The sequence below is a fragment of the Chlorocebus sabaeus genome, chromosome X (assembly GCF_047675955.1).
Source record: "Chlorocebus sabaeus isolate Y175 chromosome X, mChlSab1.0.hap1, whole genome shotgun sequence".
NCBI lineage: Eukaryota > Metazoa > Chordata > Mammalia > Primates > Cercopithecidae > Chlorocebus > Chlorocebus sabaeus.
In genome coordinates this window covers 103,431,234-103,450,036 of record NC_132933.1, presented here as the reverse complement: position 1 = coordinate 103,450,036, position 18,803 = coordinate 103,431,234, and the positions used below count along the sequence as shown (strand labels likewise).

The following is an 18,803-nucleotide window of genomic DNA, read 5'->3' as shown; positions in this document are numbered from 1 at the left end:
TCTCGCTCAGACTTCCGCATTAGCTGTCTCCTTCTGCTTTCTTCATCCTGGATTCCGCACCACCCCCATTCCGGCCTCTCCATTGATTCCTCGATCATCCCGCCCCCTACACCGCCCACTCCCGGGCATTCCCATTGGCTGTGTGCTTCTCCGGCTCTCAATTCGCTGCTACGTCATCCGCGTATGGCTGCCCATTGGCCCTCTGCTATACCTGTCTTCATCTCACCGCCTACGCCTCCGTGAGCCGTACCCCTCCGCGCTGGCCTTCCCATTGGCTGCCCGCCCCTTCAGGCCCTGCCCCCGCCGGTCCCGCCGCCGGTGCCGTCGGTGCCGCCGCCGCCGCCGATATGGCGCGAACGGCCCCTGTGGAGCCCCCGCTGCGGCATTCCGCGCCCCCCTCGCCGGCCGCGGGTGAGCCCCGCACCTCGGTCGAGGCGGCGGTGGCCCCGCGGAGGGTGCTGTTCGCCGACGAGGCCCTGGGGCTGCCGCTGGCGCAGCTGCGCCGCTACCGGCCGTGGGGCGGGCCCGGGGCGGGCAAGATGGCGGCGGCGGCCGGGCAAGATGGCGGCGGCGGCGGGGCCGACGAGGACGACGATGGCGAGGATGGGGATGAAGGGGAGGAGGAAGAGGAGGCTGGCCCCGAGCCCTCGCCGCTGTGCCCTGTCCCCGCTGACGGGGGGTTTTACCTGGTCCCCACATTTTCGCTGCCGCCCGCGCCGGGCCGTCTGGAGCGCTTGGGGCGCGTCATGGTGGAGCTGGAGGCGCTGCTGCCGCCTCCCGGAGCGGTTCCCGGGGGTGCCGGGGTGTGGGTGCCGGGGGGCCGCCCGCCGGTGCTGCGCGGGTTGGTACGCGTGCTGAACCGCTCCTTCGAGAAGGCGGTGCACGTGCGGGCCTCACACGACGGCTGGGCTTCCTTCTGCGACCACCCAGCGCGCTACGTCCCGCGCAGCCCGCCGTGGGCAGGAGCGGGAGGAACAGGAGCAGGAGATCCCATCCTGGATCCGGGGCTCGGCCTGGGCCCCGGCCAGGCGTCCGCCTCCTCGCCCGACGACGGCGGCCGCACTGACCGCTTTGCCTTCCAGCTGCCCTTTGCTGAGGGCGCGGGCGATGGGGCGCGCCTCGACTTCGTGGTGCGCTATGAGACCCCCGAGGGCACTTTCTGGGCCAACAACCACGGCCGCAACTACACAGTCCTGCTCCGGATCGCACCCGCTCCCTCACCCGCTGATGCGGAAGGGCTGCCCCAGCAGCAGCAGCTGCAGCAGCTGGAGCCACAGCCCGAGTGCCAGGGTCCCGTGGAGGCTGAGGCCAGGCAGCTGAAGAGCTGCATGAAGCCGGTGAGGCGCAGGTAATGTCAGCCAGCGCCACCTCCGCCAACGCAGGGCTGTGTCTGGGATGGAGGACAAACATTCCGGCCCAGGAACCCCTCAGGCCTGCTCTCCAGAACAGGGAGGAGGGTGCATTGAGTCAGTTAGTCCAAGAGTGATGGAGGTCAAACATGTGCTAGGCACTGTTTTAACTGGGGTTTTATTCATTCATTTATTGAGTTCCACTGTAAAGCCCTGAACAAGACAGACATCTACCCTGCCCTCAAGGATTCATACAGGCTCCTATGGGAGACAGTTTGAAAAAACAAGGGAGGAAGCAGATAGGATAAATAGGGACAAAGCTGCTGAAGGGAGTAAGGGGATAGATTGGGAGGGAATGACTGTATTAGACATACTGTTAAAGGGAGGGCCTGTGAGGAGGTGAGTCCCGAATGATGATAAAGAAGAGTTATGCAGATACGGTGGGGAGGTGGGGTAGAGTTTGTAGAAGAAGGAATAGGGAGGATTTTTCTGAGGACGTTTCATTTAAACTATCATTTAAACTAAGTCCTGAATGATGAAGAACAGTTATGTGCATATATGGAACCAAGGGTGTTTTAGGTAGAGGAAACAGCAAGTGCAAAGGTCCTGGGGTGGAAATGAGGTTGGTGTGAATGATCAGCAGTGTGCTGGGAGTGGAGAGAACTGCAGTGACATAGTAGTGTGGACTGAGGGCTTTGCCAGTGGGGGATAGAGCAGATTCTCTTTCTGACAGAGCAGGAAACCAGGATTCCAGAGGTGGAGAAACTGGTTGAGGCAGTGGTGTCAACCTGGCTCTTCCAGTTCACCCATGTCTGACCTTGAAGCCTGTGCACTCTACTCTTATGCTGTAATCTACTTTGAGTCCTCCTGTGGAGGCGAGGGGCTGAGCCCGTGCTCTCACAATAAAGCAGTGGCTTTGGCAGAGAGACAGAACCAGATGGGTACTGGACTTGAAGTTTTTGTCCCTTGTTTTTTTGCCACACTACCTGTGATCATTCAGGGACAGGGAGAAATAATCAGTTATACCCCAGGGGGCCCTGGTAGAAGATTTCCCTAGGTTTCCTCTGTCAAGCTATGAGTTCTTTAAGGGCAGCAGCTGGGCCTGATTCTTTTTGCGGTCACCCTAGGTCTGGCCCAGGATCACTAGATTCTCCCTAAAATCCATACATTTCCCTGTTCCTGGGAGGACTGGAAATGGAAATGGGAAAATGCTTTTTAGACCTTGTATGTATATGCTCGGTCAGAAGCCCCTGGCTGCAGTGAGACATTTGTGGGTTCTGCTGGTTCTGGTAAGGCCTTAGGCTGTGAGTAGTTCAGAAAGGTCTAACTCCGGGCTGGTGGGCAGATGTTCCTGGGTAACTGAGCAGGCAGGCAAGCACCCACTCACCCACCTGTGAGCCCCACCATAATCTGAGACTTCATTTAAAGGGGACAGGCAGCATGTTTTTTCTTACAGCATTAAGAGTGTGGATTCTGGCATAGATTTCCTGGGTTCAAATCCTGGCGCTGCCACTTACTGGCCTTGTGACCTTGGCCAACACATTTAACTACACCGTTCCTCAGGAACCTTATCTGTAAAGCAGAATTATAGCACCTACTTTACGGGATATGAGTAAAGATGCTCAGAACTGAGTCTGGCTTAAAGTAGTATACAGATGTTAGCTGGTGTCAGTATTTAGGGAGCCACACCTACAGTTTCCTGGATTCCTCTCCTAAATTCGACTCCGCCCATCAGCTGTGTGGCCTTGCCTCAGTTTCCTCCTCTGTTAAGGGGAATAACAGTCACTTTGCATGGTTGGATTGGATGCAGCAAACATAGGCAAGGTAACTGAAGCATGGTGGTAGCTGCAAAAGATAACTGGCCAGCATTTACTGATTTCTGTGCTATGAACATCAGATCCATTCTCTCCATGAGGCCTGCTGTGCATGCTGTGTTGTGTAGGTGCTATGATTATCCCCATTTAGTAGAGGGGAGACAGGTAGCTCAGAGAGGTGAGCCAGCTTGCTCAAAGCCTCTCATTTAGTGAGTGACAGGGCCAGGGAAGAAATGCTAGGGATGTATATTTACTTTTTTCTTTTTTTCTTTTTTTTTTTTTTTTTTAAAACTGATCCTCTAGAAAGCCTGGCATGATTCAGGGCAAATTCTGGATTTCACTCTTGGTGTTCCCAGCATGTCATGTTTTCCTTTTACCTTTTTTTGCTTTATTGAGGTATACTTACGTAAAGTATACTGATATTCCATGTATAGCCCAGCGGATTTGTACATATGTATGCACTTGTGTAACCACCACCCGGATGAAGATACTGAGCAGGTCCAGTGCCCCAGAGCCACCTTCATTTCTATCACTTTCCCAAGCTGTCATCCCCGCCGGCTGTCATGGGAACCCTGTCTGTAAGATGCGACAGTTTGGGTAAAGGAGTTTGGTCATTTTAAAGAGTGTGAAAGACAGAGAACAGAGAAATCAAAACCTTGCAGGGCCAAGGTGGGTGGAGAGGGTGTTTTTCTTTTAACATACATGGGTGGTTTTAAGGAGAAATTGAAGCAGCCTGTTCAGACAATTGTTTTGGTATCTGGCCCCAGGTCTGTGGTTCCTAACATGACTTGTGATATTATTTTAAGTGGGCAGATGGCTTTTTGATAGCTTCTTTATCTTTCGATCTCAGCTCTTGCAAAGGGGAGGTTGGTGCTCATTGCAAGATCAGCGATAAGGGTTTTTTTGTAGGTCGGTGGCTTTCTTGGCGAGTACATTTCAACATATTATTGTTTTAGAACCTGTGTGCTGCCAGTGACTTGCAGCGCTGCTGAAGACTAGCCACCCTTTGCGACCTAGCCCTCTTGGGAAATGGTGGAGGATCTCAGGGTATATCCCTTACCTGTGGGAGCCCTATCATAGAGGGCTTCCTGTTTAGGAAATGTTGGCTGCAGGCCCACTGTGCACTGAGCACAGCCACATCAGGTGAGGGCATGGGAGAAGTCCGTGGTAGCCATCAGGATATAGTTCAGAAACCCAAATGACTGCTTTCTGTTTTCCCTGGGTTGCTGGACCAGGCATTTGATAACTCTAAAGCTTAGAGATGATTAATCAACAAGCATTTATTGAGGGCCTACTGTGTGCTGGGCACAGTGCTAGGTTCCAGCAGGGAAAGAGATGCAGAGTGGTCCTAAGATGTCACAGGGCTTGTGGGATGCGGTATAGAGGATTTGTTTTATGAGACCTGGCTGAGCCCCTGCTCTTGGCCAGGCACTTCACTGAGTACTGTATTTTCATGCAAGGTCTGGTTTAATTCTGACAACATTCCCTGTGAAGTAGAGGGTTTTAAATTTCTCTTTCCTGGATGAGCAAACTGAGGCTCCCAAAGTCCAAAGTCCTAGGGCTGGTGTGGGGAAAAGCCCTCCTGATCTTCCTTGGCACTTGACACTACCCTTTGGAAGCGTCCTATTCCTCTTAAAAGTAAAGAGCAAGAAAGTCTCACCATGGTCTTCAAGCACCCTCCTGTCCCATCCCCCAATCTGGCCTCCACTGGCTTCTAGTCTTACACCAGTGCTCTTTCTGAGCTCCTGTCACCGTGGTCTTTCTGTTACTCCAAAGGGCCTCGCTCCTTTCTGCTGCAGGGCCTTTGCCCCTGCTGTTTCCTTCACCAGGAACTTTTATTCCGTACCCCTTGCATTCTCCTCCAGTGTTGATCCCTCAGTTCTAAGAGGACTTCCCCAGGGGAGCTGTCTACCCCAGCATCCTTAGGCCCCCAGCTTTTTCGTAGCACTCATCAGCCCAGCAGGTGCTAAGCTTGGTTAGAGAATGTCCTGTGGCAGAGCAGATGAGCATCGCCACCAATAGAGGGTCATCGGCCACCCTGCCTGGCAGTTCTATATTTTCCTGATCCACTCTTGTTTCTCCTCTCAAGTGACTCTTTCAAATGTTCTTTACCTTCAGACTTTCTCTCCTGCTTCAAAAAACAAAGCAGAAGCCATAAGAATGGAACTCCCTATAACTTGAGGCCCCCAAGTCTGCACGCTGATTTCACTCCCCTGTGTTACAGATGAGGAGGAGTCCCTTCTTGCTCAGGCCACTTCTCCCTCCTGTGCTCTGAGTCCCAGTTTCTGCCACTTGCTCTAGAATCTGACATCATCAGTCACCTTTTCTCTCCTGGCAGGTTTTCTGCTGCCCGCGCTTGATCCTCTGTTGACTTTTACCGGTGCCAGCATCCCTTGTGTCTCCGCTGACCCCTCCTTCTCTCCCTCCTGCTTCTGGCCAACACCTCATCACCCTCCCCTTCACTGCTGACCCCTGCAAAGAGTTGCCTGTACTTGCCTTCTGCACTTGCTCACCCCATGTAAGGGTTAGCCCCCAGCATCTGCCAGATTCTGCAGGTGGTTTTTTGGTTTTCCTCTTGAAGTGGTTGACCACTCCTACTTGAAACACTTTGTCTTCCCTTGCCTTGAGACCACACTCTGCTGGTTTTCCTCTTAACTCTCTGGCCCTTCTCTTTCTCCTGGCTTTTCCCTTAGCTTCATGTATCCAAACTTGGCGTCTCCACTTGACTGATGGCCCAAATAATTCCTCAAACTCACCTTGTCGGGCACTGCATTCATCACCTCTCCCACAGGGTTCCCAAGCAGTCTCTCACTCCCCTACCTCCCCACTTGCTCATTTTGCTTTTCAGCATCCTTAAGCCCTGCCTGACCCTGCAGTTTGGGCCAGGGACCCTTATTCTAGGGCATTCTTTCCTTTTCTAAAGGCACTGACTGCAGTTTGTAGTTAGACCTTTATTAGGGGGTTGCTGGATGACTCTCTCTGCCCTGCTAGACTGTAAGCTCCGTGAGGGGTAGGGACATGGTCTGCTTTCATTCACCACTGTATTCCTGCAGGCCTGCCACAGTGCCTGGCACTTAGCAGGTGCTCAATAAATATTTGTTGAAAGAATGAGTTTGAGTATTTTTTTTAATGCTTTCCTCCATACTGAATTGTAAGCTTCCTAGTTGGGTTTGCTCACCATGGTGTCTCCAGGGTCCGTCACCAGGGCTGATGCACAGGAAGGCCCACTGTCTTTCAGTGCACCTATAACTGAAGGGATGAGGATCCAACCTGGTATCCAAGTTGGCAGCCTCAGGGAAACCGGAATAACCGGAGTTGAACGGGACAAGTCAGGGGGCATCTTAGTTGTCTGTAGAGTGAGGAATTAATGTGAACGTGATCCTCTTTTATGCTACAGAAAACTTGGTAGGGCATTATGGTTAAGGACATAGGCCTGAGGCCACGTGCTAAGAAAGTAGCAGAGCTGTGATCCAAGCCTGTGTGGTCCTGCTCTAGAGCTCCAGCCCTTAGCTACTGTACCAGGTTGGGCGATGCATTTTACCAGCAGGGCAACACTGGGCGAGTTGCTTTCCTTTCAGAGCTTCAGTTTCCCTCAATGGAAATTTGGAGGGGGTTACTGTTAAGTGCTTTATAGGTACTTTTCAAATATTTCTTTGATCTGCTGAACAACTTACTGATGTAGGTATTATCCCCTCCTTAGAGATGAGGTAACTGAGGCACAGGTTAAGTATCTTGCCCCGGGTCACACAACTGATAGGTGGCAGAGCTGGGATTGTTCAAAATTGCAGATCCTAACCCTTAGAGTTGTGAAGTCAATTTACTGGGTTTCAACAAGCATTAAAAAGAAGGAAATAGCATAAGAAATGCCAGTGTTTTATCACATGCAGTAAAGGTAAGTATTGTTTCACTCAAAGAACAACTGTTTTTCAGTTATTTATATGTCTCTTTACACGTGTGGATGTGCTGGGTTATGATGTAGAATGGATTTCTTACTATGGGTCATGGCCGAAGTCATGGCTGTTGAAGAAGCTCATGGCACGAGAAACTGCTCTCCTCCCTCTACCCCACTGGATCGCCTGCAAGTCCCAGAGTTGAGGCTGACACACTTGTTGGGGAAGGCAAAGCAGTGCCCCACATAACTTGGTGGCTTTCACAGCCACCTTCAAGCCCTGTTCTTTTCAGAAAGCAGATGGCTCAGGGTAACTGTAATTCTGAGTATCGTGCGGCAGGTTTCTGAAGCCACTCGTCCCCCCGGAAAGTCAGCGTTATCTTCAGGTTGACTACATGGGAGCCGGGGTCTGCTGACTTTCCCTTTGGGTTTCAGCGCCTGACCCACTTTGGGCTGGCAAAATTCTTTGAAAACATGAATGCTGGGGTTGCTCCAGAGGACTTGGGTGGTGGTGGCAATGGCAGTCTGTGACTGCTCTGAAAGTCTGCTTTGCTTTTCTCCACAGGGCTTGTCAGCCCTCACCTGCTTGCTCACTCTGTGACTGGCGATTCACCTTTCTGTTCTTTCTCGGCTGGCCTAGGCTGGGGCCAACACCATCTCTTTCCAAATCCTCACCCTCTGGTCTCCTCGGGGACTATCAGCTTGGCAGCCATTGTTTCCTGATAGCTGGAGGAATTCGTACGCCCAGGAGACTGGTGTGCAGGCCTGAAATGGCCCCTTTTAGGCGACACCAGCTTGACTAGTGCTCACTAGCACCCAAATGATGCATGTCCAGGATTTCCCAGATCTGTATGCCCTGGCCTTTATGGCTCACTGCCCTTGAGGGGATGCCACGTGGTACTTGTGGGGCTGGTGCCAAAAGAACAGGTTTCCTTCTTGAAAACGAGCAGGCATACTGCAGGTACAGTTTTGTTCTTAATCTTCTCCCTCCCCATTTTTCTAAGAACCCCTCTTCTCTGTTACCAATCAGTGAGTCAATATACATTTGTACTTGATTTCTCTTACTATCCTCATGTTGATTGAAGTCATAGCTGCCCTTGAGTTTTTACTGTGAAAGACAGTTCAAAGATACTTGTTTCTTTTTAAGCCCACAATATCAAACTCTCTTCAAAGTGGAGCCCTCCTGGGATGTTTGTTACCAGCGTGGTTATGTAGTCAGTGAGTGTAGAGGTGCAGTTCCTTGAGTTTTAGTTTTTGCATTTGTAAAAAGGAAGGGTGTTGTTTTGAAGGATGGATGTGAAGGTTTTCAAATGCCTTGGTATGTCAATGAGAGGGGCCCATGGTGGAGGAGGTGAACAATGCATGCTTGTGCTTTCTGCTTTCATATCTGACTTCGGAGAATGACTTGTTTGCTTCTGTTGATGTTGCGGATCTTGGGATTGGCTCAATGGCGTGACCTGCTTTTTGGATGTTCTCGCCCTCCTCAGCCATGGAATGGGTGCTCTGGGGGCTGAGGGATTGATTGTGTGTTTTTCTTTCTCTTCTCCTTCCTCCAACTGAATTGTGGAGTCCTTTTCCTGCTGGCTGGCTGCTTCCTGAGTGTTCTCCTTTTTCTCTCTCACATCTATGACTCTGTAGTGGCTTTTAGAAGCCTGTTTGTAATGTATGTCCAGACTAGGCCAGATGGAGGAGAAGGCTTGCTTGCTACTGCGCACAGGTGGGAGTGCTGGCTTTCTGTCTGTCTGTGGGCCTTCTTGAAGAGGCTTGGTTTAGAAGATCCTAAGGGGAGGATGTTTTCTGTCGTGAGAGACTATGGCAGCAAAAAGAAGTAAGTCAGTGCAGCCTGGCAGAAATCATGTTGAGACATAAGTCCAAAGACTTGGATTTTAGGACCACAGAGGGGATTGGTGTGGGACCAAGCTGGTTTGCTCTGAATCTCTCTTTCTCATCTGTGATGTGTGGGGGGTGGCACCTGGGCTCCCAGAGTCACCCACCCTAGACCCTGTAGTATTCTGATTCAAGTACCTCTGGTGGGATTTGTGAGTTCTAGACTCTAGATCCATAGATATGGTTAAAGCGTCCTCCCTGAGGGTATTTATAGAAAGCAGTTCTTGCAGCCACTCTGTGTCTAGTGGCCTCCTAGCCACACACGTCCCAGGCCCATGGAGGTAGGGAAACGGGGAATGTGGGCAAAGGCAGGTCTGAAGAAAAGCCTGCATGAAGGAGGAGGGAGGGATCTTGTCTGGTATTGATGCCTCCCTCTGTCTACTTCTAGAAAGGATGGAGATGGGTTGGGTAAGACCCTCTCCCTCATCCAAGAAGCAGCAGCTGACTGGGTAAGAGCCAGAAGGCTTGGGTTGTGATGTGAAGTGTATGACCTTGAGCCATTTACTCAGCCTCTGTTTTATCCTCTGTAAAATGGAGACAATAGTGCTGCCTGCTTCAGAGGATTACAAGTACCTGTCTCATAGGGTGGTTGTGAGGATTGAATTAACACATGTTGCCCAGGCGCCGTGGCTCATGCCTGTAGTCCTAGGACTTTGGGAGGCTGAGATGGGAGGATCGCTTGAGTCCAGGAGTTCAGGACCAGCCTGGTCAACATAGCAAGACCCCATCTCTAAGAAAAAACAAAAACAAAAGCCAAGAAACCCCAAAAACTTATTTAAAAAAAATGTGAAACACTTAAAACAGTGTGTAATTCCATAGTAGGTACTATGTAGGGGTCAGATGGTGATACTCTGTTTCTATGAAGGTAATTGGTTATGGGTTTTCAAAAAGTTTCAACCAGGCCAGGCGGGGTGGCTCGTGCCTGTAATCCCAGCACATTGGGAGGCCGAGGACGGTGGATCACCTGAGGTCAGGAGTTTGAGACCAGCCTGGCCAACATGGTGAAACCCCGTCTCTATTAAAAATATAAAAATTAGCTGGCTGTGATGGTGGGTACCTGTAATCCCAGCTACTTGAGAGGCTGAGGTAGGAGAATCACTTGAACCTGGGAGGCGGAGGTTGCAGTGAGCTGAGATCACGCCATTGCACTCCAGCCTGGCGACAGAACGAGACTCCATCTCAAAAAAAAAAAAAAAAAGTTTCATCCATTGCCAGAAGTATCAAGAACATCACATTGCCTCTTAGGAAGAAAAAGGTGTAGGCAGTCGCCCCAGCTCCTCTCAGGTCTCTGAACATGTTTTAGTCAATGCTTCCCTCATTTGCCTTAATCTGTAGACACTTGATACTCATTTTCAGAATAAGAACAGTGACTTCTCCATGATGAGATCCCACCCCTGGGAGGACCCACCTGAAATTTACTTGGCTTATGCCACTCAGGGATCTGACTGGCCTCGCGAAGGAGGAAGAAGACCCATAAATATCTACAGTTGATTCAATCCCTGCTGTGTGTCAGGCCCTGATTTCTACCTGTCCGTTCTCATTCCTCTTGACTGCCTTGTGCTTAGTGCACATCCTGACTCCCCGCGGCTCTGTTTTATGTTTTATGAGTGAGGAGGTGGAGTGACCTGCCAGGCTGATATGGGGATGGGAGGGTTAGCATAGGGACCCAGGCCTCTGTGACTTCCCTCCCAGTCTCCATTTGCATTCCTCTGCCTCACAATCTTGTCCGCCTGCCCTTAGAAAAGGTTTTTATTTATTTATTTTTTATTTATTTATTTTTGTGAGATGATCTCTCACTCTGTTGTCCAGGCTGGAGTGCAGTGGTGCGATCTCAGTTCACTGCACTCTCCGCCTCTCAGGTTCAAGCGATTCTCCTGCCTCAGCCTCCCAAGTAGTTGGGATTACAGGTGCCCACCACCACGCCCAGCTAATTTTTATATTTTTAGTAGAGACGGAGTTTCACCATGTTGGTCAGGCTGGTCTGGAACTCCTGACCTCAGGTGGTCCACCTGCCTCGGCCTCTCAAAGTGCTGGGATTACAGATGTGAGCCACTGCGCCTGGCCTTTTTTGTTTGTTTGATTTTTGAGACTGAGTTTCACTCTTGTCCCCCAGGCTGGAGTGCAATGGCGCGATCTTGGCTCGCTGCAACCTCCGCCTCCCAGGTTCAAACGATTCTCCTGCCTTGGCCTCCCAAGTAGTTGGGACTATGGGTGTGCACCGCCATGCGTGGCTAATTTTTTGTATTTTTGGTAGAGACAGGGTTTCATCATGTTGGCCAGGCTGGTCTTGAACTCCTTGAACTCCTAACCTCAAGTGATCTGCCTGCCTTGGCCTCCCAAAGTACTGGAATTACAGGTGTAAGCCACCACGCCCAGCCAAAAAGATGGGTTCTTCTATCTTTTCTCTTTCCACAGCCAGGAATATATCCTAAAGAAATGATACAAGTGTCGATAAAACTATGCCCAATGCTGTTTGCTGGTTTGCTTTGCGACCTCTAAATGAAAGAACCTATCTGCTCAGTAGGAAGGGGATGGTATGATATGAGTACTAAGCAGCCATTTGAAATGTTTGCAAAAGTATATAATGATGTTTCTTACTGTTAAATGGACAAAGCTAGCTGTGAAATTATATCTGTAGAATCTAAATGATTTCATAGAATATCTGGAAGGAAATTTTCCAGAATGGTAACAGTAGTTGTCTCTGGCTGATGTGTGATTGTTTTTCTTGCTTCTTTAGACTTTTCTGTATTTTGTGAATTTTCTATAAGGAGGCTGTAGGACTTTTAGGATGAGGGATAACCAAAGGCAGCAGAAGAGAAACCAGCAGCTGTCAGGTGAAGGTGGGCTAGCACAGAGGCTCAGAAGGTGCCAGTGGGTGGCAGAAGTGACCTCTCAGGGTATTAGATCCATGTACTCTCTTCTGCCCCGCAGGCCTGCTGAGGAGGAACTGAAGACGAAGAACATGGATGATAACACCCCTGCCGTGGGTAAGCAATTGGCCAGCTTCAGAAGTTTTAGCTTGTATTTACCATGTCTTTCTTCCTACTGTTTTTCTTTCTATAAAAATGAAAAAGGCTGGGCTCAGTGGCTCATGCCTGTAATCACAGCACTTTGGGAGGCTGAGGCAGGAGGATTGCTTGAGGCCAGGAGTTCAAGAGGAGCCTGGGCAACATAGTGAGACCTCATCTCTTAAAAAAAAAAAGAAAAAACAAGACGGGCATGCTGGCATGCACCCGTAGTCCCTGCTACTGGGGAGGCTGAGGTGGGAGGATCATTTGAGCCCAGGAGGTTGACGCTGCAGTGAGTCATGATTGTGCCACTGCACCCCAGCCTTGGTGACACAGCAAGACTCTATCTCAAAAAAAAAAATGAAGGTGCACCCTCTGCTTTAGATTGTCACAGAAAGCTTCAGAGGCAAAACTGCTGGTTGGCTAGGATGGCAGATTTTCTTAACAAAACCATACCTACTTATATGCCTGTCTTGCCCAATGCTGCCTTTCTCTTCCCTCTAGCAGAACATCCTGATGTCCAGGAGTCAGTGGGTCCATTGGTGGCCCCCACCCCTCTCCGTCCGTGGCCCCAGATGACACTTCAGGTAAGTGGGTCCTTGCAGCCTTGGAGTGGACAGCCCAATAGGAGGCTCACAGTGTGACTATTGCTGGGCTGGGTGGTGGGGCCCACTAGTTCTGGGTCCTCTCTGGGTTAGAGGGAGGGCACAAAACTCAGAACCCGATGGGGGAGGGGGAGAATGCAGTTACTCACCTGGGCTTGTAGAAATGTCATTTGTTAATTTAGCAAAAATTTATGGAGTGCTTGCTCTGTGCCAAGCACTGTTACAGACGTGAAAAATGCTCTTCGAGGGGGCTTATGTGTTAGTAGGGTGAGACATGATAAAATAATAGAATGTATGGTACTTTAGGTGATGATGAGTGATAAGGAAAAATATAAAGGAACAGGGAGTGGGTGAGAGACTGTGTGTGTGTGTTGTTGGGTCGGGGGGTTGCAACTTTAGATTGGGTGGCCTGGGAAGGCTTTAGTGATTAGTGAGATCTGAGCGAAGATCTGAGGAAGGTGAGAGAGTGAGCCACGTGGATAACTAAGGGAAGAACATCCCAGGCGAGTGTGAAGTTCCTGAGGTGAGGCCATGACTAACGTGTGTGAGGGACAGTGTAGAAGCCAGTGCAGTGGGGGCAGAACGAGGGAGGGGGAGAGTGGTGCGGGGTGAGGGCAGAGAGGTGGCTGAGGGCAGATTGGGTGGCACCTCACAGGCCATGGTGAGGACTTTGGCTTTTACTCCGAGTGAGGGGGAGCTGCAAGAGCATTGTGGACGGAGGAGGGACGTGATCTGATTTAGGATTTAACAGCCTCCCTCTGGCTGCTGCTTGGAAAATAGACTGTCAGAGCAAGGGTAGATACTGGCGACCTGTGAAGGGGAGGCCACTGCAGTGGCCCAGGCGAGTATGATGGTAGGTAGGGGAGGTAGAGACATTTTGGAGGTGTGTGTGTGTGTGTGTGTGTGTGTGTGTATGTGTGTGTGTGAACTTTTTAATTACAAAAAGTTTCAAACATATATAAAAGTAAAATAGTATAACGAACCTACATACACCATCCCTCAGCTTCAGTAAATATCAACACATGTCCATTCTTATTTTATCTATACCCCGTCTCCTCCCTCCCATTCCCTCTGGAATTATTTTGGAAAACATTCAGACATCATCCCATCCATAAATACTTCTTTTTGTATCTCAGAAAATTAAGAACTCTTTTTCTTTCTTTCTTTCTTTTTTTTTTTTTTTTGAGACAGAGTCTCACTCTGTCACCTAGGCTGGAGTGCAGTGGCGTGATCTCGGCTTACTGCAACCTCTGCCTTCTGGGTTCAAGCGAGCACATCCGGCTAATTTTTGTATTTTTAGTAGAGACAGGATCCATTGCCTTGACCTCCCAAAGTGCTGGGATTACAGGTGTGAGCCATCACGTCTGGCCAGAAAATTAAGAATTCTTAACCCCGTAATACTATCATCACACCTCAGAAAATAGACGGTAATTCCTTAGTATCATCAAGTATTTGGTCAGTGTTCAAGTTTCCTTCTCTCATAAGTGTTTTAGGATCCAAACAAGGTTGACATGTTGCATTTGATTGATGTGTCTCTTTAGATTTTAAAAATCTCCCCCACTTTGTTTCTTTGCAATTTGTTGGTTGAAGAAACTTTGCTTGTCCTGTAGAATTTTCCAGTCTGGGTCTGGCTGATTACATCCAGGTGGAAATACGTTTCTTACTCCATTTTTATTAATTTATTAATTCTATTAATGTAATCTTATTAAATTTAATTTATCAAATTAATTGTATTAAATGAATGTATTTAATCTTTTATTAAATTAACTAGAATTAACTCTATTTAATTCTACTATTCCCACTTCCTTTATTAGCTAGAATTCTTCTTTAAAGAAAAACTGTCCCACACCAGCTATTTGGCTACTTTGAGATATAGTTTGTGCAGAAAAAGCAGTGTAAATATTTAATTTTTTCCATTTTATTTACCAGTTTTCAGAGAAGTACTACTCCAAAGGTGACCAATAAAAGGATTTTTGGTTTTGTGTCATTATGAACTCATGAATTCTAAACGTATTTGATGAGTTTTAATCCATTGCACTTATTTGTGTGTTTTTTTGATGCTTAAAATGAACTACCCCTGGCTAGTAGGAGCTTATTGAGATGGGCTCCTCTGTCCTTTTGACACATCCTCATCATTCTGTGAGCCTTTCTCACATCTTCCATGACAATATGTGCTAGGCTCATCCTGTACTCTCCCTGCCCCAAGCCTGGAAACAGCCATTTCTTTCTTGCTTTTCTTTTCTTTTCTTTCTTTTCTTTTTCTTTTTCTTTATTTTCTTGCCTTTCTTTCCTTTCCTTTCTCTCTCTCTTTATTTCTTTCTTTTACTTTCTTTTTCTTTCTTTTCTTTCTCTTTCTTTCTTTTTCTTTCTTTTTTTTTGAGTCAGAGTTTTTCTCTGTTTCCCAGGCTGGAGTGCGGTGGCACAATCTCAGCTCACTGCAACCTCTGCCTTCTGGGTTCAAGCGATTCTCCTGTCTCAGCCTCTTGAGTAGCTGGGATTACAGGCATATGCCACCACACCCGGCTGAATTTTGTATTTTTAGTAGAGACAGGGTTTCACCATGTTGGTCAGGCTGGTCTCGAACTCCTTACCTTCCTGGTGATCCACCCGCCTTGGCCTCCCAGAGTGCTAGGATTACAGGCGTGAGCTACCACACCTGGCCAGAAGCAGCTATTTCTTTAAGGAGCACTGGTTCCTTTCAGTGGAGAGTGGCATTCAAAGGCCAAGATTTGGGGGCTCAGCATTCTTGCTGCTACTAGATTGGTCATTGTTTCTAGGCCTTTTCAAAAGATGGAGCTAGGAAATAATTTTTTTTAAAAGAGAAGATGATATATCATGGGTTCATATGGACATCCCGACTGTGTTTTGGGAATTGTTTTTGCATTTTCATTTTTAAAAATGTATAAATTTTTAATTTTTGAGGGGACATAGTGTATATGTTTATGGAGGTGTTTCGATACAGGTATGCAATGCGTAATAATCACATCATGGAGAAGGAGGTATGCATCCCCTCAAGCATTTATCCTTTGTGTTACAAACAATCCACTTACACTCTTTTTTTTTTTTTTTTGAGACAGAGTCTCTGTCTGTTGCCCGGGCTGGAGTGCAGTGGCACAGTCTTGGCTCACTGCAACCTCTGCCTTCTGGGTTCAAGTGATTCTCCTGCCTCAGCCTCTTGAGTAGCTGGGATTACAGGTGCGCAACACCATGCCCAGCTAAATTTTTATATTTTTGGTAGAGAGGGGGTTTCACCATATTGGCCAGGCTGGTCTCGAACTCCTAGCTTCATGTGATCTGCCCCCCTTGGCTGCCTAAAGTGCTTGGATTACAGATGAGAGCCACTGTGCCTGGCTACTTATACTTTTAAGTTATTTTAACTGGCTCTGTTTTGAAGGTAAGCCAGCAGTGTTTAGTGATTATCATTCACCAAATATTCACACCCACCGAATTCCTCAGCTTTATAATCTGCAAGAAGCCCCATTTTACTGCATCTAACTGTGTTATTTTACCATAGATGACAGTCTTTGGAGTCTAGACAGTGACAGAGGGCACTTTAAGGTGTTTTTATATAGAAACCCCTGTGGGGCTGGCTGTGGGCTGTCACACTTCTTACTGTCTCTGCTTGTTCCATCCCCTCCTCTGCTTCATTCCCTTGCTTTTTCTCTGCCCCCTCGCCCCGGCCATGGCTCCAGGTTTCTGATGTTCCGATGACTGGCAACCCCGCAGAAGAAGGTGACGTCCCCAGAAGCAGTCCTCCTGTGGCTTTTACAGAAGTCCTCCAGGCACCGGCCATCAGGATTCCCCCCTCCTCCCCTCTCTGTGGCCTGGGTGGCTCCCCCAGAGACCAGGCCTCAGGGCCCGATGCGAGCGAGGGGGCCACCGGGCCTTTCCTGGAGCCCAGCCAGCAGCAGGCAGAGGCCACATGGGGAGTATCGAGTGAGAATGGAGGGGGGCTGGAGGCCATGAGTGGGTCGGAGGAGCTGCTCGGTGAGGACACCATTGACCAGGAGCTGGAACAGCTCTACCTGTCTCATCTGAGCCGCCTACGGGCTGCTGTGGCTGCGGGTGGGGCAGGGGGTGGTGGGGAGGGTTCCACAGATGGAGGGATATCCCCCAGCCATCCCCTGGGCATACTGACGGACCGCGACCTGATCTTGAAGTGGCCTGGCCCTGAGCGGGCCCTAAACAGCGCCCTGGCTGAGGAGATCACACTGCACTATGCCCGGCTGGGGCGTGGCGTGGAGCTCATCAAGGACACCGAAGACCCTGATGATGAGGGGGAGGGTGAAGAGGGGCTCTCTGTCATACCCTCCAGCCCAGAAGGGGACAGCCCCAAGGAATCGCCTCCGGAAATCCTCTCCGAGGCCCGTTCTGTGGTAGCCACTATGGGAGATGTGTGGCTCCCATGGGCAGAGGGCTCAGGATGTGACGGCCCTGTGGTTCTGGGTACAGAGGGTCAGTTCACTGGGGATCCTGAGAAAGGGATGGGCAAGGACACTAGCTCTTTGCACATGAATAGGGTGATAGCTGGGGTGACCGAGTACCTGGGGGAGGCTGGGACAGAAGCCCAGATAGAGGTCACCAGTGAGTTGGCAGGCAGCTTTGATCCCATATCTGGCAAGAAGCCAGCCTCTCCCGTCCTTCTGCAGGGGCAAAATCCCACCCTCAGTCCTTTGGGGGCCGAAGTCTGTCTCTCTAGCATAGCCAGGCCTCATGTGAGCTCCCAGGATGAAAAGGATGCAGGCCCAAGCCTTGAACCCCCAAAGAGGTCTCCCAACCTAGCAGCCCCTGCAGAATGTGTGTGTGCACTGCCTCCTCAGCTCCGGGGGCCCTTGACCCAGACTCTGGGGGTCCTGGCTGGGCTAGTGGTGGTCCCTGTGGCTCTGAACAGTGGTGTGTCCCTCCTGGTGCTTGCGCTGTGCCTCTCTCTGGCTTGGTTCTCGTAGGCTCTGCTTGTGGGATCAGCAGAGGCTTGAGATGGGATACATGGCCTGTGCAGTGAGGGAACCTGGGTCCTTTGCTTCTGAGAATGCTCTACTGAAAGAGAGGCCTTCCCATCCCCAAGCTCTCCAGTTAACACAGGGCTCCCTGTGGTGACCCCAGTGGAGACGAGGGGATGGGTAGATGGTGTGAGTGAGGGGAACTTTTAGAGTGGAACTGGGCATGTCCTCCCCCTACCCCCTGAGCCTGTATTTATTTTTGTATAATTCTCTGGACGAGGGAGAGTGGTCGTGAGCTGGTCTTGGGGCACAATTACCCAGAGATATATTTATTAACAGCCAACCTGTGCAACATGCTGGAGCTTTATTTTTAATTTAATTTATATAGAGTACCTATTATTATATGCCACAATAGAGCTCTATGAGAAACAGTGTCTTGCGGTGTAGTGTTCTCCTGTTTGGGCATGAGTGTGCAGGGTGGTCACTTTCTGTGGGAGGATCACAGTGGGGAGTTGGGGGTGGGACGTGGTCGCCTGCTGCTGCTTCAACATGTCTGTCCTTGAAGATCTGTGTCTCCTCACCTCGTGGTCCTAATCCATATGGTTCTTTGTCTTTTCCACATTCTGCCTGTGGGACCCTACAGGTGTGTATTTGGATGGTGGTGGTGGGAGCCAGGGAGGAAGAGTGGCGGCCACATGAGGGTTTGGTGTCAGTCACATGGTTGCAGTGGTACCTGTGGTCTCCTGTGGATGTGGGAACATCAGTTGTGAATCAGCCACAAGGTTTTGAGGTTACTGAAAAAACAGCCTTTGACACCAGCAGGGAGACCCCTTAGCCCCTGAGATAAGGCCTCAGAAACAAAAGAGGAGTTAACGTACTGTAGTACTTTGTAGCACAGTTGTTGTCCACAGACATCACATTTCTGCTAAAAACAGGAAGCCCAGAAGGTTTGAAAGAAAGATATATATTTATTGCATGCAAATAAAAAACTGCTCAACAAAATAAAACACCACATATTTATTTACTTCCCTTTACAGCAAAACTTATTGAAAGAAATATTTATACAAGCTTTCTTCAGTTCTTCTATGATGCCTTTCTGAAATAGCCCCAGTCAGATCTTTTTTGCCCAACCATTTCGGCAAAACTGCTGAAGATACATTGTTATAGCCACGGTTAAGTCTCAGACGTCATCTTATTTGGGATATTGGTAGCATTTGACATAGTTGATCATCTCTACCTTGCAACCCTTTCTTCACTTGGTTTCCCAAGACACCACACTCTCCTCATTTTCCTTCTTCATTGGCCACTGTG

The 18,803-nt window shown here is 49.3% G+C and overlaps 1 protein-coding gene across 2 annotated transcripts; it reads left to right on the top strand.

The window, feature by feature from the left end:
* The first annotated feature begins 9 nt into the window (after positions 1–9).
* Positions 10–17,926, top strand: PPP1R3F (protein phosphatase 1 regulatory subunit 3F). 2 transcript variants are annotated; one of them, XM_007991707.3, is made up of 4 exons: positions 10–1,348; positions 11,871–11,926; positions 12,455–12,534; positions 16,245–17,926. In XM_007991707.3, exons 1-4 carry the CDS (start codon positions 348–350, stop codon positions 17,496–17,498), a joined length of 2,391 nt encoding a protein of 796 aa, XP_007989898.1. In that variant the 5' UTR covers positions 10–347; the 3' UTR covers positions 17,499–17,926. The 2 variants fall into 2 exon arrangements, with proteins under 2 accessions (XP_007989898.1, XP_007989897.1); XM_007991706.3 differs by having other exon boundaries at positions 12,452–12,534.
* The last annotated feature ends 877 nt before the right edge of the window (positions 17,927–18,803 follow it).